At 44.9% G+C, this 16,832-nt stretch overlaps 1 protein-coding gene across 4 annotated transcripts in view; it reads right to left on the bottom strand.

Annotated features, from left to right (window-relative positions):
- ZNF827 (zinc finger protein 827) overlaps positions 1–16,832 on the bottom strand; it is a 176,825-nt gene that overhangs the window by 75,863 nt on the left and 84,130 nt on the right. For all 4 annotated transcript variants that reach the window (XM_032633168.1, XM_032633169.1, XM_032633167.1 and 1 more), the window contains 2 exons: positions 4,989–5,228; positions 2,495–2,552 (listed from right to left, as the gene is read on the bottom strand). In XM_032633168.1, coding sequence (XP_032489059.1) covers positions 2,495–2,552; positions 4,989–5,228 — 298 coding nt within the window. The remainder of the gene's footprint in view (positions 1–2,494; positions 2,553–4,988; positions 5,229–16,832) is intronic.

The following is a 16,832-nucleotide window of genomic DNA, read 5'->3' as shown; positions in this document are numbered from 1 at the left end:
TAAAACATAACCCCATTAGCTGACCTTGTGCAGACCTCTTCCAAAAATAAGAGTTTCTTCCAAAACGGGAATCAAAAAAGAAGAGAGTTGGCGTTTTTTCCCCTTATTTCTGCTATCGGTTAACTCAGGTTAAAGAGGATTTCTTGGCACAAGGCAGCTTGATTCTATTCCACCTGAAGTAATGAGGTGAGAAGGTAAAAAGAGATCTCTTTGAGGAGAGGCTAATTGGGCAAGTTGCCTACTCAAAGGAAAAATAAAAACACACCAAGGATTTTGTAGAGCAATAAACCAGGAAACCTATAACACTGATTTCTGCACACCACATTGTAGGGGTGGGGGAGCTCATAGGAAGCACCTCTTGTTCTGCATTGGGCAAAAGCTCTGATTTGGATCTCTTCTTACGCATAATCTCCCAGCAACAGGAGAATTTAAGGATTGCTTCGTTTTTTGCCAAATGGCTAAAAAAAACCCCTCTCTTCTATCCTGTAGTTATGCTTCAGCTCCAGCCAAGGCAACCGAGGCTAAGGAGGTATTGTACATTTCACTTGTTTGGGGCTAGTTCAAACCTCCTCTTACCTCGTCCCAGAGAACACCTGAAAAGCATAATAACAGGGTCTCGCAGCATACCTTTCTCCTAGGTAAATATTATCATGTAATCTTAAAGAACCGGCAGAAAGCCTCCATAGGAGATGGGGCTGGGGTCTTGCCCAGATCCCCTTGACCGCACTGGTGCACTCACCCCGCATCCCCAGGGGTGCCGGCTGCTCGTAGTGAGAACTGCCCTCACCGTTGGAGCCCCCCCACCCCGCACCTGGCAGGCTACACATCCCCTGATGAAGTTAGTGGATAATGAGGGGGGACCAAGAGCTGGCCCCCTTACCTCAAGGCAGGATTTACTCTGCGGTGCAATTCATGTTCCAGAATTCTCTGCGGGAGACAACGGGCCCTAGAATCCTTGCTCAGCTCCCCTTCCCTCTCCAGCCCCATCCCATCCCTGCAGGTCCCTCTGAGAGCACGCCCTCCATAACACACCCGCACAGGGATCCCTGTCTCGGGCTCTGCTTCTAGGGAACCTGACCTGTGACACTTCAGGAAGCCCAGGGAAGCAACTTAAAATGGACACCTCTTATTTTTAATCTGCCGTCTTTCGATGTCTACCAATCTGGCCCATTTCATGTGTTTAGACTCACGAACATAAGCATAGATACCAAAAAAAAAAAAAAAAAAAAAATAGCCTTAGGATTACATGGAGAAGGCAGGCTGGAATCTATAGTAGCTCACATCTCCTATTTGGGCATCCAACTGAACAAAGTCCCCTCTCCATCCCCCAGACCCATTTCCCAACACAACGCACAGACCAGATGGAAAGACTCATTCCCCATCTGCGTACTTATACACGGAGGCAAGCCTAACACCATGCTTGGGTTAGAGTCAGGTTCTGTCCCTAATACTATATGAACCCTGTGTGACTCTGCTTTAATTACTGTTTAATATTTGATAGTCCCAAATGCCGATTCACAGAGTTAAAAAGAAGCAAATGAACACCGTTCACGAGCCCGGTGATGGTCCGAGGTCGACTCACATCACATCCAAAGGAAAAACACTGTTGATCTTCCGTCACAAGAATTAAATCGTAAAACCAAGCAACGGCTCCCAGGAGGAAGAATCTAAGTTTGCTCAGGAAAGTAAAGTTCCTTGACTTAAAGCCTGCCAAGGGGGAGACTGCCTCTCCCCTGAGCTCCCTTTCCACGGAGGTGGGTCTGCACTTGTTGGCACCTGCCTGCAACAGTTCAGGTCTGGGTGGTTATGAGCCTCAGGCTGGGTGGCAGTACTGACCCGTCCTTTTCCTTTCAGGCGGCAGACTGATGGGCAGCCCACCCTGGCTGACCTTCTCTTAAACTGCCTTTGGCAAATGGAAAGCTTCCTTAACCTACAGTTGTTAGTGATGTCAGTTTTCCTGCAATTTCTGAAAGCATTGTCTTTCTTCTGCTTTTTACATTTTTGCCCTCCTAACAATGCAGTGAGTTAAAAAGCTGGGATGTCCCTGGTGACAAGTTATCAGTCCACAGCTGCAAAGCTACTTAGGAACACAGTTCAACCTCGGTCTACCCACCGACTGAGGCTTTCCTGAGATACAGATCCAGCTCCCAAATACAGCCACCCACTTCAACTCTCCGGTCAGGAAACTTCTGCCAAGAGGATAATATTATCTACTTCACACAATCATTGTAAGGAATAAAAAATAATAGCATAAGGAAAACTCTCCAGCAAAGTGACACATTTAGATGTTTAATAACTGTGAATGGCCTTCCCCCTTGGTGTCCTTTGCGTTTTGTGTTGTTTCCACCAACCAAAGTTCAAATACAAAATGATGATAAAGGGGTGACTTTTGAACCCAGTGGGAGAGTACGGTTTGAGGAATGTTGCTCAAACTGTGACGTGGGCCTCAAGGCCCCCAGAGGGAGTGTTCCGAGGGGACTCCACAGTGGCCTACCTGGTGGTCGTCCGGATGGTGTTTTCTTTCGTGTGAATGTGCTCTTTGCTCACCTTCTCTGTAAAGAGAAAGGATGAAACAGACACCTCTTAGGTTGTTCTGACTCGATTTGTGTGTTTCAGGCTGAAGCAGAAACATCCTCCACATTCCTCTTTCTCTGTTGTGGGTTTCTTTTTTAAACATTCAAACCATTCCTGTCTTATTGGTAAAGACAGGCAACAAAAGCATGTCGATAGCATCCACCAAAATAGTTTATTAAAAACCAATCAAAGGGAAAGAATTACTAACAAAGTACAACTGTGTTGTCTGATTTTCATCAGGCCTCAGTAAGTACATGTACACACACACACACACACACACACACACACACACACACAGATGTGCATAAAGATAGTTATTTCTCTTATATTTTTCCCCAGCTGAAAATGTCTGCTTTTCTCTGATTCAGCATGAAAACTGCAGTTGTTGCAACTGTTCCGCTTCTGACTTGGATGACAACCTTTAAGCATTCTGTATTGCCAGGCCCCTTTGTGAGACGGGATATAAAAACAAACGTAGGACCTCTGGGTGCGAGAGTCATCGAGTGCACACATTCTGATAAATGTCACAGGGGACAAAAAATATCATTAGACAAGAGGAGGTAAACTCTTGTCCTGAGGTCTGAATCTACCAGCTGTCAGAAATTATTTCATTAGCTTTCAGGAACACAAAAGTTGACCTCTGGTCTTCCCCGTCCAGTTCAAATGTGAGGATTCTGCCCTGACGTTCACAGCTCTGGGTGGCTTCTTTTAAGTCTCCAGAGGAAACCTGGCCACCTCTACAAGGGTTTCAGATTTCAACAGCAGGGCAAGTGAAAAACTCCTAATCTTACGGATTTGGGGGAAAATTTTAAACAAAGATATACGCTGTCCCGTGTTTTTTAACACTGGTCTGAAGCTGCTGTGTGCATATGTGCGTGGACAATTCCTTTCTGTCCGTTCAACAGTGACAATGAGGGTGAATCTGGATTCACAGGCAGTGTTCTTTCAGAGAGCAGGAAATCGGGGCTAACTGACTTGCTTGAGGTCACCCAGGCAGTCAGTGACAGCGCCAGGGTGAGAACTCTCAGACACAAAGTTTTTAGCTGATAGCAGACCATGATAATGTACTGCTAGAGACAGAGACTTTTTTCAAAGAATCACACTGGCCTCACTCTTGCAGATTTGAACTGCTAAATCATTTTCAAAGTTATATTGTTTTAGAGATGCTTTCAGCTTGTTTTTTTTTTTTTTTTTTTTTTTTTTAAAGCAAAGCGTCTTGCATGTTTGGAGTTTTTTTGGAACTTGCAAAGATCTATGTGGCCTATTCAGTTTACTGACTTAACTCTTTCCACCTCTCTGAGCTCTGCACAAACACAGTCCTTGTCTGAGAACTCCGAGGCTGCCATTTTCGGCACCGATTGATAACCTTACAGCTATGGGGGCGTGTCATGAGGCCCATGAGAAGGTGAGCTATCAGGATGCCTTGCAGATTCTAGCTTCTTTCCTCTTTTCCGGTATTTTTCTTAGGGGAGAAAAGTCAGTACTTAAATAATGAGGCATTTAATGGGTGTTTTAAATCTGTTAGCCATAACAAAACAGAGTTTATCAAATATTAGTAACAAACTCTACTGATGCCTGAATTTCAGTATGTAGGCCAATGCTTGACCAAGGACAAAGTATCTGTATTTCTATATAAGTCTGAATCTTATATGAGTCTCTTTCATCCATCTCAATCACATTCAAGCAGTAACGGCACATTAAATTTGACAAAGAGCCCGCAGCTTGAATGAGGTGATAAAGAGAACAGCTTAGGTTCTAGAACCCTCACCTATTCTATCAAGACACTTAGCTGAGCTAGAATCGGTGATTCCTTAGCTTTTTAATAGGTGATCACTTAGCTGATTCCTAAACTTTGACTTCTGAGTATTTGAAGTAGAAAAAGTTGATTTACAGGAAATGTTCTACTATGTTATAGCTGGAAAAGCGTCCTCACAGTTTCGTCTTTTGCCTTCCCCTTTCCTTGATTTTTTTTTTTTTTTGGCAAGCTACCGTAAAAATCTCATTAATTCCGACCACGCTGATTTGGAGTTCACAGTAACTCAGTCACTGTTGGAGTAAATTGAAGTTCATCTTTTGCACATTAGGAAAAGAAAAGAAAGGCTGTTAATCAGATCACCTAAACGAAATTAGAGGTGAGACGTTTAGTCCAGGCAACAGGGATCATTTGCACGGAGCTGCATAGGTTCCAATTTCAAACGGTTCTTAACTATTTACTAAAGAAAGTTTGGCAGGAGTCCTACCAGGCAGCCTTTGATGAACTCTTCGTTTGAGAGGTCGTATACACGTTAAAGTAACAAAACGGATTTCTGTCTAAAAAATCCTATAATGCTGGTGTTTTTACTTCGTTAGAGTGGCTTTCCCTCCAATTAGTCCCCATTATTGACTTTTTTTTTTTTTTCCTCGAGGCAACGTACCTGACAGTTGAAAAAGAAGCTCGGAAGCCATCTTCACAGAGATGTCCTGACTGAAGAGGTTTCTCTCTGGGGGCACTCTGCTTTCTGGCATCTTCTGTAAGGGTTCAGTTTTCTCTCGCCCAATTAAAGTGCTATAGCCAACACTGCGGCTGGGTGATATTGAGGCCTGTGAGTCCTGGATGTCCACCTCCATGGGTTCCTCTTTGATCTTCACCATCTGAGTGTCCTTGTAGCTTTCCGCTGCAAACAGGTGAATGAAGAACAAAAACGCCAGAGTTTCTTAATTCTGAACCAAACCCAGTTTCTAATCACAGAGAGAGCTACGAGGCTTGAGTCAGGGAGGAGTTTAGAAGACAGCGCCGTGGCACACTGGAACACAGTTTGAAAAACTTCTACTTTAATCTATCTGGTTTCCAGAAAAGGAAGGAACCTGAAGCTCAGAGAAATCAGGGGACTTGCCCAAGGCCACACAAATGGCAACAGAACCAGGCCTGCTGCTACAGATCTAGAACCAGGTTTCTTGACCAAAGTCTCCCAGTCACTCCCACACACTCCTTCCTCTCTGCCATGATGCTTCCAGGACTTACAGAGGACACAGCGAATATCTGTCCTTGTTTTATAATGTACTCAATTTCAGTGACTCAGTTAAGAGCAAGCATATTCATACTATGATTTTCTCCCTCTGTTTTGAAAGCTCTGATCAATGTTTTTGCTTTCTCTTCTAGGGCACCTAAATTAATAAAGGATAAATAGGGTTGATTCAGCTGAGATGTTTACACCTTGCTGGGAGCTAGTAATCCTCAAGACCACCTAGGATGTTAATTGCAATGCAAGAATTAACACTTAGAAAAACAGCGATCTTACAAGTTATAATAACAGTTCAACTTACTGACTGCTCTGGCTTTAGGTGTGGCCATTGAACATTTGGTCTTTAGTTTGAAACATACATTTACTTTGCAAGGCTGGAGTGTCTTTATGTTCATACGTTCCTTAGAGCTAATGAGAGAACATCTTGGAAACAAGGTGGGACAATTAGCGCATTAATTTGGGTCACTTTAAAATAAGGCCACACTTTCAAATTGGTAAGCATTTATTAGTTATTACTGTGTCCTCAGCATTCTGGAAAACACAGAAACCAAAAAGGATCTGATAGATAGACAAGACAGACAGATAGATAAGATAGGGTAGTGGGTTGAATCGTGGCCCCCCAAAACGATATGACTATGTCATAACCCCAGGAACTTGTGAATGTGACCTTATATGGAAAAAAGGTATTTGTAGATGTGATTAAGGATCTCAAGATAAGATGATCCTGGATTATCCAGGTGGGCCCTAAATCCAATGACAAGTGTCCATATAATAGACAGAAGAGGACAAGACACAGACACAGTGGAAAAGGCCATGTGAGGACAGAGACAGTGCTGTAAGACTGACTGTCTGTGTCTCCCCTCCAAATTAATATGCTGAAACCTAATCACCAATGTGACGATATTTGGAAGTGGGGCCTTTGGGAGGTGATTAGGTCATGAGGGAGGAGTCCTCAAGGATGGGGGTTAATGCCCTTATGGAGAAGACCCCGGACAGCTCCCTCACCCCTTCCTGCATGTGAGGACTCAGTGCAGAGACGCCTGACAATGAACCAGGAAGAGGGCTCTCACCTGACCGTGCTGGCACCCTGACCCTCGACTTCCAGATGCCAGAGCTGTGAGAAATACCTCTCTGTTGTTTACAAGCTACCCAGTCTGTGATGTTCTGTTACAGCAGCCGGAACGGACTAAGAGAGACCGGAGTTTTGCTGCCACAAGCTAAGGATTGCCTGGTGTCACCAGAAACTGGAGAGAGTAAGAAAAGATTCTCCCCTAGAGCCTTCAGATTTCAGACTCCTGGCCCCCATTTCTGTAGTTTTAAGCTACGAAGTTTGTGGTAATTTGTGACGGATGGATGGATAGATAGATATAACTAACTATAAGAGGCAACATAAAGCAGGTGCTGATCTTGGGACAGTTAGGAGATATGACAGGGGAAATCTCATTGCTGTAAGCTGGGTAGTCAGAGAAAGCTACGCTCTCCTTGCCAAGTATGAGACAGGTGAAAGTCAAGTACATGCGTACTTTATTGATTTGCAATAAAGAAGACAGTGGAGTACTTTAAATTAAATGATTAAAATTAATGTGGTGCTATCCATAAGATCTCATGTAAGAATTGTGCTTTTTTTCTTCCTGACATATTACACATGCTTCTCAGAGAAAACGACTTGTTTTTTGTCAGCAACTAAACTTCAGGCAACTGTTATATTTAATTTAGATCCTTTCCCCCTCCCTGTATTCCTGCCAAGCTGTTTTTTTCTTTTTTCTCTGCATGTCTGTGAAGCTCAGAAAAACCAAGTCCATTGATTCAATCATGATAAAAAAAAAAAAAAAAAAAAGAAGAAGACTATAAAGCTTTCCAAGTTACATGCCTGGCTTCTCTGCCTTTATTTCTAGTCCCTGATTCTTTCCTGAGTACTGACGACACCCCCTGTCCACTTAGGGATTTGGGGACTTGACAGCCATCCTGACCTTCCCTTAGATCACCCATAGGTGCAGTCACCACACACAGTGCCCTGTTTGTGTCCCCTCAAACTACTTGGGATTTGGAAAATAAACAGTGGGGTCAGTGTCACAGGTACATAATGATGTCTCTGAACCTTGCAAGTCATTCCAAGGCCTGAAGACAAATACAAAGGGATACTAGAAAGAGATTCATTTTGTTAAAAAAATAAAAATCTCAACAACATAAAAAGAGCAAAGCTAGAAAGAAGCTCCATTATTTATATCCCCCAAGCGCCCTTTCCCCCAGCTTTGCCCCTGGATTAAAAACCACCTGGCTCCCTGGTGGCGCAGCAGTTAAGAATCTGCCTACCAATGCAGGGAACATGGGTTCGAGCCCTGGTCCGGGAAGATCCCACATGCCGCGGAGCAACTAAGCCCGTGCGCCACAACTACTGAGCCTGCGCTCTAGAGCCCACGAGCCAAAACTACTGAGCCCACATGCCACAACTACTTAAGCCTGCGCGCCTACAGCCTGTGCTCCACAACGAGACAAGCCACCGCAATGAGATACCTGCACACCGCAAGGAAGAGTAGCCCCCGCTCTCCGCAACTAGAGAAAGCCCGCATGCAGCAACGAAGACCCAATGCAGCCAAAAATAAATACATTAATAAATTAATTAAAAAAACCCAAAAAACCCACCTGGCTATTTGTGCCACCGGATTTAATGAAACCTGTTTTTAAAAGCTACTTGGGATAATTTCAAATATGACTTTCCATGAAGTGCTTTCTGCTCTTCCTTATGACAACTCTTGACTTTTCAACTATGCACAACACTGATCACAGAGTGAAGTAAGTCAGAAAGAGAAAAACAAATACCACATGCTAACACATATATATGGAATCTAAAAAAAAAAAAAAAGTTCTGAAGAACCTAGGGGCCGGACAGGAATAAAGACGCAGACGTAGAGAATGGACTTGAGGATATGGGGAGGGGGAAGGGTAAGCGGGGACGAAGTGAGAGAGTGGCATGGACATATATATACTATAAAATGTAAAATAGATAGCTAGTGGGAAGCAGCCGCATAGCACAGGGAGATCAGCTCGGTGCTTTGTGTCCACCTAGAGGGGTGGGAGAGGGAAGGTGGGAGGGAGACGCAAGAGGGAGGAGATATGGGGATATATGTATACGTATAGCTGATTCACTTCGTTATACAGCAGAAACTAACACACCATTGTAAAGCAATTATACTCCAATAAAGATGCTTAAAAAACCCCCCAAACCCTTTAGCATTTGTAATCTACCCGACAGACTCCAGACTCACCGAGAAGACTTTTCAAACTGACATCTCAATGGGCAAGTGAGACACGACTCAATAAATATTTTTATAGTCCTTGCTCTTGTATGCAATAGCGTCATTGCCAAGTGTTTTCTTGCCTTTTTATAAAAAGCAGGTTTCTCAACCTCAGCCCTATGGACATTTGAAGCCAGATACTTCTTTGCTGTGGGAGGCTGTGCTGTGCACTGTAGGGTGTTTAGCACATCTCTGGTCTCTACTCTCTACAAACGAGGAGTGCCAGCCCCCTAGCTGTGACAACTACGAGTAACTCCAGACATCGCCAGTGTCCTCTGGAGGGCAAAACCACAGCTGTAAAGTTTTTGCCACACTCTTGTTTTCACCCCTTCTCCTCTTCCCGCCCCCAATTAATCAGGACCCAAGGCCAAGCAGAAAGAAGCAGCTCCTCCTAAGTTCCAACTCGGTTGATCCCCGTCTCAGGCCAGCTGGTCGAGGATGCGGGAGGCAGCTGACTTGGGAACAGAGTTTCTGCTACAGATCCCACTTGGTCCCCAGGCCAGCTCGCTCCCTGTTGCCTGGGGCGTCCTAACATAGCAATGGTTGAATACCTCACTCCACTCACTCTTAGCTTTGACTCCCACGCCACAAATACGAACTCAACTCCAGTGGGCTCTACTGCTACTTCAAGAGAGAACCTGGCATGTGGGAAGAGATGAGAGAGTGTTAACAGTGCCTGATGCCTGTAGGTGACTGTTTACTTCAACGCTTATTTGTATTCTGTAATTTTTCTGTGATGAATATGGATATCTTGTCATTCACCTGAATTTTTTTTAAAATGGAAAACACATACACCCGTAAAAAGATGCTATTTCCTCTTCAGTAGTGTACAGAACAGTGTACATGTGTGTGTACATGTTTGGTAGCATTGGAAGAGTTGGTTCGTGGCTCCAACAAGCCCTATTCAAACTCTGCTTGGCAACAGAAGGGGAAAAAGGCAACAGGAATGCCATAATACTGTTTTCTTTCCTGCCTTCATAAGCACAACACATATTAGCTATCAAAGTGGATTATTTCATTCTTCAGTCACTTGACCATTCTGTAATCTTTTTTCTTTTTTTTTAAACATTTTTACTGGAGTATAATTGCTTTATAATGGTGTGTTAGTTTCTGCTGTATAACAAAGTGAATCAGCTATATGTATCCATATATCCCCATACCTCCTCCCTCTTGCGTCTCCCTCCCATCCTCCCTATCCCACCCCTCTAGGTGGTCACAAAGCACCGAGCTGATCTCTCTGTGCTATGGGGCCGCTTCCCGCTAGCTAGCTATTTTACATTTGGTAGTGTATATATGTCCATGCCGCTCTCTCACTTCGTCCCAGCTTACCCTTCGCCCTCCCCGTGTCCTCAAGTCCATTCTCTACGTCTGCGTCTTTATTCCTGTCCTGCCCCTAGGTGTAATCTTTTATCAATGTCTACTATGTACTCAGAACTATGATAGATGATTCATGGGATTCAGAGACAAGTAAGGCAAGGTTCTTGCCCTCAAGCAGTTTAAATCCAAATGGATGTATGATCAGACAAGTATCAACAGCCCTCTCATACAAGAAGTGAAATTAAAACACAGTGTGGGAAGAGGGGTCGAGGAAGACCACGAGCCAAAGCACAAAGGTGGAATTGTACTCGACCGGGGGCGTCCAGGGAATAAATATCACACTGTCCGTTCGGCTGGAGCGCCAACGTTGAGAGGCGGAGCTGGCTCCTAGGGTAAGCGGGACTCGTGAGGTGTCAACGGAAAAGCAACTCTAGTTTTGTCTGCCGTTGTCTCTTTAAACCTGCCTGGTAGGAAAATGTTCCTCGCCTGGTCCTGGGTGAAATCTCAGTCAGGCCCATAACCCGATAATTCTTAGGTAATACAAAGCCTTATAGCCCTTTAAACAGCAAAGGAATGGTCTTGATTCGGAATCCGGAAGGCCCAACCCCACAGGTTAAGCCACAGTTCAGCCTTTCCGCGAAGGTGAACCCAGCTCCTCCCTGGAAGGGCCCACAGGTCGCCTGTGACTGGGGGGAAATTGTGGGTTCTGCACCCTCTCCCTGTCTTCTCACACCCTCCCCAGCACTCTAGCTGCCCTTCCTGAATCTATAACTGGAGAAGCAGGAGAGGGGAGGGGAGGCAAAGCTCTTCCCTCGCTGACCTGATCTAGAATGGTTTTACCCTCTGGAGGCAAGCAGACATTTCTCTCATGGGATTCTCCCATCGGGTCTTCGGAGACCTTTAACCTGGTGGTGAGCTCTCCCTGCGCTTCCTTTACCTGGCTGACTGGCCTCTAGCCTGGGCTCACTGATTTCCTCCACCACCTGTGGGGATCCACCTGTGGGCCTCCATCTCAAGGCGGGCAAGGGTACCATCAACTCTCTACGGAGCACCCCCAGACAGCACTTAAGACAACACCCCTGTTGACCCTCCTGTGGGAATCCGGTCCACACTGGGGCCTCCTTATTTGATCACACAAAAAGGGTGAGTTCAGGTCCCATGCAGCCCAGCAGCCTCTCTCTTCCACTCAGACACCAAGGCAATTTGCCCTCTAGATTCCCCAGGCTGACGTCAGGCACCAGGTCACCAGGCTCCCAACTGAGGAAAACATGAGACAAACTTCCTGGACGATGTCCCTCAAGCCGTCCTCTCTAGATTTGGGATGAGAGACTGGTACCCTTTCCTCCATTCCCAGTACCCTGCAGTGGGGGAATCACAGCCCAGTTCGCTCCAAAAATCCCCTTGCCCGATCTTCAATAACCTCTCACTTTTATACTCTCTCCATTTGACCACGAGGTCCAAGAGGTGTGTGTGTGTGTGTGTGTGTGTGTGTGTGTGTGTGTGTGTTCAAATATATATAACATAAGATGTATCTTTTTAACCATTTTTAAGCACACAGTTCAGTGGCATTAAGTACATTCACATAGTTGTACAGCCATCACCATCATCCTTCTCCAGAATTTTTCATCTTCCCCAACTGAAACTTTACCCATTAAACACTAACTCCCCATTTCCCCCCCTCTCTCAGCCTCTGGCAACCATCATTCTACTTTCTGACTCTAGGCCAGGAGTTTTCGTATTTTTTAAAAATATTCTTCATGCAGTAACCTTGGTGCCGAAGCCAGATCTTCCATTTAACATACCGTTTAACAAGGAGTGTCAGATTATATTCCAGAGAAATTACACTGGAGAGGTAGGTAAGGGCAGAATATGGAAACTAAGATGCTGGGTCCGGAAGCCTGTCCTGAATGGGGAGCCGGCGGGGACCCAGCCTTTGTGTGGGGGGGGGGTTTGCTTGGAGAAGCAGCGTGCTTAAATTACAGTTCAGAAGGACAATCTGGCAGGGGCACTTGTACGGGATGAAGGGACTGGAGGAAACGGAAACGGGACCGTTGATGGGGACTTGTAGTAATCCAAGCAACGAGATGCTGAGAGCCTGAACTAAAGGTCATGAGGGTAGAAAAGACTCACAAGATATTCCAGAGGTTGAATGCAGAGGCACTGGCGGTGGACCGGATAAGAGTCTGAATCAAGAATGAAGAGACCAATGTGAGAGTAATTGTGAAGAAACCTTGCATGTGGTCTAGACAAGGGAGAGGCGAGATTAAAAGAAAATAACAATTCTCTGACTTTTAAGCCTCTGAGATTTGGAAAACACTATCAATAAGAGTAGAAAAACAGAAAAGTTCAGTCGGGAAGAAACATGAAGGAAGATTTTCATATCTATTTTGGCTAAGTATCTGTAATGCCTTCAGGAAGTAGAGGTCATGATGGCTTAGAGGCAGTAAGATAAGAATCACCAGTGACAGACAGATTGGAAGTCATCTGAATCCAAGGGACTGGGTGAGATCAGCAAGGGAGGTCGAGTAGAGAGCGGCGGATGGGCCAATTACCATCTACTCCTACAGAGGAGGAAGAAGAAAAGAAGCAAGGACAGGAACTTCCCTGGTGGCTCAGTGGTTAAGAATCCGCCTGCCAATGCAGGGGACACGAGTTCGAGCCCTGGTCCGGGAAGATCCCACATGCTGCGGAGCAACTAAGCCCGTGCGCCACAACTGCTGAGTCTGCGCTCTAGAGCCCGTGAGCCCACGCACTTAAAGCCCATGCTCCACAACAAGAGAAGCCACCGCAATGAGAAGCCTGCGCACCACAACGAAGAGTAGCCCCCACTCGCCGCAACTAGAGAAAGCCCGTGCACAGCAACGAAGACCCAACGCAGCCCAAAAAGAAAAACAATTTTTTTTTTAATTAAAAAGAAGCGAGAAGAAGCGGAGAGGGAGTGGTCCAGCACAGCAGCCGTGTGCATAGAAAGCCAGAGAGAAGGGGGGTGAGGGCAGAGGCACCACCCACTCCTGCCCCTGGGCTCCTGCACCCCTACAGTGATTCCTTAGTTTCTGCCCTATGTAAAAGCCCCAGCCCCACTCTCCCTGCAATACTGAACTATGCCAGCTGCCCGAATACGCCCGGCCATTCCTCATCTTATTCTCTATTAAATACCCGGATAATGCCCTATACAGATTTCAAAATAACTTAGACGTCTCCTCTCTGAGCAGCCTTTCTTTATTTTCATCAGATGGCACCTTTCCCTCCTCGGTCCTACCTCTAGATTGGTCAGATCTTGCCAACATTGTACTGCGCTGTGGTTATTGTCTACAGATTTCATTTCCCTGTGGACTGAATGCTCAGTGACAGCCTGGTTGTGATTCATCTTTCATCCCCAGACTTTGCACATTTGATGCGATTAATAGCTGTTTGTCACATGCATCACCTAAGTCAGAACACACAGTAGGTGTGCAATGCTCCTCTCCCTTCCCTGACTGCCGGAGACACTCTGTCTGCTGCAGACACTCACATATGCTATGAACTTGAAACAAAATACGAAAGGATGCAGCATTGGCAGTGGCACTGAAATAAAAAACAAACATTGGCCATTCTCTCTCTGGACTGCCATCATGATCCTGAGCTGGTGTTTCTGAATAACAAGAAGCTTAAAAGAGCCTCTAGAAGCAATGCCAACGATGCCATCTGGAAACAATTCACTTTCTAGAGTGATACCCCCTGTCAATCAGATAAATTAAAAATCTTTTATCTCCAACTTGCCATCCTGAAAGATACAAAGTTCTGGGTTGGGCACAAAAACATGGTCCAGGTAGAAGAAAAAGAAGATTCCTGGAGGTGTCGGGTTCATTACTTAACACTTTGTGAACGACAATGCAGGTCAAAAGACCAAGTAAAGGGAAACAGATGACCAGGAACAAGAAAAGAGACTGCATGGTAACACCACGCCATGGCAGTGCTTAGCTCACCGCTGGAATCTGATGAAGGCGAGCTGCTGTCTCCCTTTGCTTTCTCTTACTTAACTTTGTCCTTGCTAAAAGCAGCTGCTCCATATTCTGTAATAACCTATATGGGAAAAGAATCTGAAAAACAATGGATATATGCATAGGTATAGCCGAATCACTTTGCTGTACACATGAAACCAACAGAACATTGTAAATCAACGAGACTCCAATAGGAAATAAAAATTAAATTAAAAAAATAAATACCCTTCAGAAAAAGATGGCATGAAGAGTTGGGCTGGGTTTCCTGGGTGGCACAGGAAAAAGACCGAGCCCCAGCCCTGCTCGAGCAGAAACGGAAATGTTATTTCCCAGAAGTCTCATGCTCTCCATCACGCTTTGCATTCTCAGAGAGCAGCAAGGTGGGAGTGAAACAGCCTCTGGGCAGCCACGCCCTCACCCTATAACTGAGGCTGCATCCCCAGTGCCATGCACATAAACACAGTTCCGTTCTTGTTATGAAAATTAGGAACCTGACGCATAGAGGCTGAGTGTGACTCTTCCTTCCCTCTCTCTTCTCCTACGCTGTCTCTCTTCAGGAGCCATCACATGGAACAGAAGGACATGCACATTGAGACAGGTCTTGAGTTCTTTAGAGGACTAGATTGGTACATGCTTCTCCATGGGAAGTTAGATATTAAACTTCATTTGTCTGAATGGATAAAGGAGATGTGGTACATATATACAATGGAATACTACTCAGCCATAAAAGAGAATGAATTAATGCCATCTGCAGCCACATGGATACAACTAGAGATCATCATACTAGGTGAAGTAGGTCAGAAAGAGAAAGACAAACACCATATGATGTCACTTATATGTGAGATCTAAAATATGACACAGATGAACCTATCTGTTCACTAGTGAACAGAAACAGAATAACGGGCATAGAGAACAGACTTGTGGTTGCCGGGGGAGGGGGCTGAGGAATGGAGAAGGAGACTGGGGTGAGCAGATGCAAACTATTATATATAGATGGATAAACAGCAAAGTCCTACTGTAGAGCACAGGGGACTATATTCATTATCCTGTGATAAACCATAATGGAAAAGAATATAGAAAAAAGAATGTATAACTGAATCACTTTGCTGTACAGCAGAAATTAACACACTGTAAATCAACTATACTTCAATTAAAAAAAAATAAACTTCATTTGTCTCTGCAGTGGTCCTTGGGGCGGTAAAAGGAAGGAAGGAAACCCATGCCTGGGGCTTATCCACGGCAGCTGCCACATCCCAGGAGAGGCAACACAGGCTCCTACTTATGGGACACATCGGTCATCTGTTCCTGGGGAAAAAGAGAAGAAACGCTCTCCACCAAAGCAAACAGTGGTGCAGCAGTTTTTCTCTAGTTTTCCTAATACACAAGAGCTTTCAAGAACAGCATTCCACTGCCTCTTCTTGGAACAGCAGAATGGGAGACGTTCTCCGGAATGAATAAAATGCATGGTCTCTGGCCTTGAGGGTAACAGGCACAGCTGAGGGCACGGCTGCTAAATGGTGTGAGGTAGGGAATTGAATTTTTCCCCCTCCATTAAAAAAAAAAAGGAAAAAACAGTATTTTTCAACAGAAGAACCTTACAATGACCTCCACTACACACACACACACACACACACACACACACACACACACACACACATTTCACCCAGGACTGCACAGAAGGAACTGAGCAAATCATGAGACCAAGCCAGTATCTATGAGGGAAACACGCAAAGCTCTACACAAACTTAAATAATTCATTAGATAATTAATTGATTAATTAAATCAGACCATCTTTCCCAGGTGGTGAAACCAATCTGCACAGTAATCTAAAGATTAGGAGAATCTTGTTTAAAATGGTGGAATGATGGGTCTAGGTTTTTTATATGCTCCTTCCTTCTTCTCTCTCTCTTTCTCTCTCTCTCTCTCTCCCTCTCTCCCCCCCCCCCCCACACACACACATGCACATGCCCCACATTTTTTATTCCTATAACAATTTCAAAGACATTTTATCAGAATTGGCCCTTTGAATTGGATCAGCAAAACCATACGAGAACTTGCATCTCCCCTCTTTATCAGTACACTACCTGGCAACTTAGGAAGGAGAATTAACAAATGTCTGAAGAGTGAGCTGTGCACACTAGAATTCACAAGTAAGTGGACAGGGGTAAGCAGGAGGTCAACTCAGAAAGACAAAATAAGGAACACCCAGTGTTCCATTTTATTAGTTGTTCTGTGTCTGCAAGGAAAAATCTGCCCTAAAACAAACCAACAAAAAAACAACAGAACTCAAACTTTAAAGATCATAAAGAGTGAGTGAGACCTGGAAGTTCACTTTCAGGGATCCAAGAAACATATCATTTTCCATCAGAGCAAAGCACTTGAAGTTTATTCTTCTGAGCATTCTTCAATTAGTCTTCACCTCCCTGACATCAGCAAGCAACGTAAGAGGTCCTCGTCTGAGATAACTCAGTTGGGCGTTTGCCAGTGTTTTCAGACTGGCCATAAAACGGGACCCAGAGCTGCAGCACAAGTTCTGGAATTGATTCAGGGTATGACACTGCCCAGGGTTAAACTACACAGGGGGCTCCCTGACGTAAAGGAAGGTCCCTCAGACCGGCCATGGGGAAGGTGATCACAAGTCAGAATACGTCCATCATACATAA

The sequence above is a fragment of the Phocoena sinus genome, chromosome 5 (genome assembly GCF_008692025.1).
Source record: "Phocoena sinus isolate mPhoSin1 chromosome 5, mPhoSin1.pri, whole genome shotgun sequence".
Taxonomy (NCBI): Eukaryota; Metazoa; Chordata; class Mammalia; order Artiodactyla; family Phocoenidae; genus Phocoena; species Phocoena sinus.
Note: the sequence above shows the minus strand (reverse complement) of the source record. Positions and strands in the feature narration are given on the sequence as shown.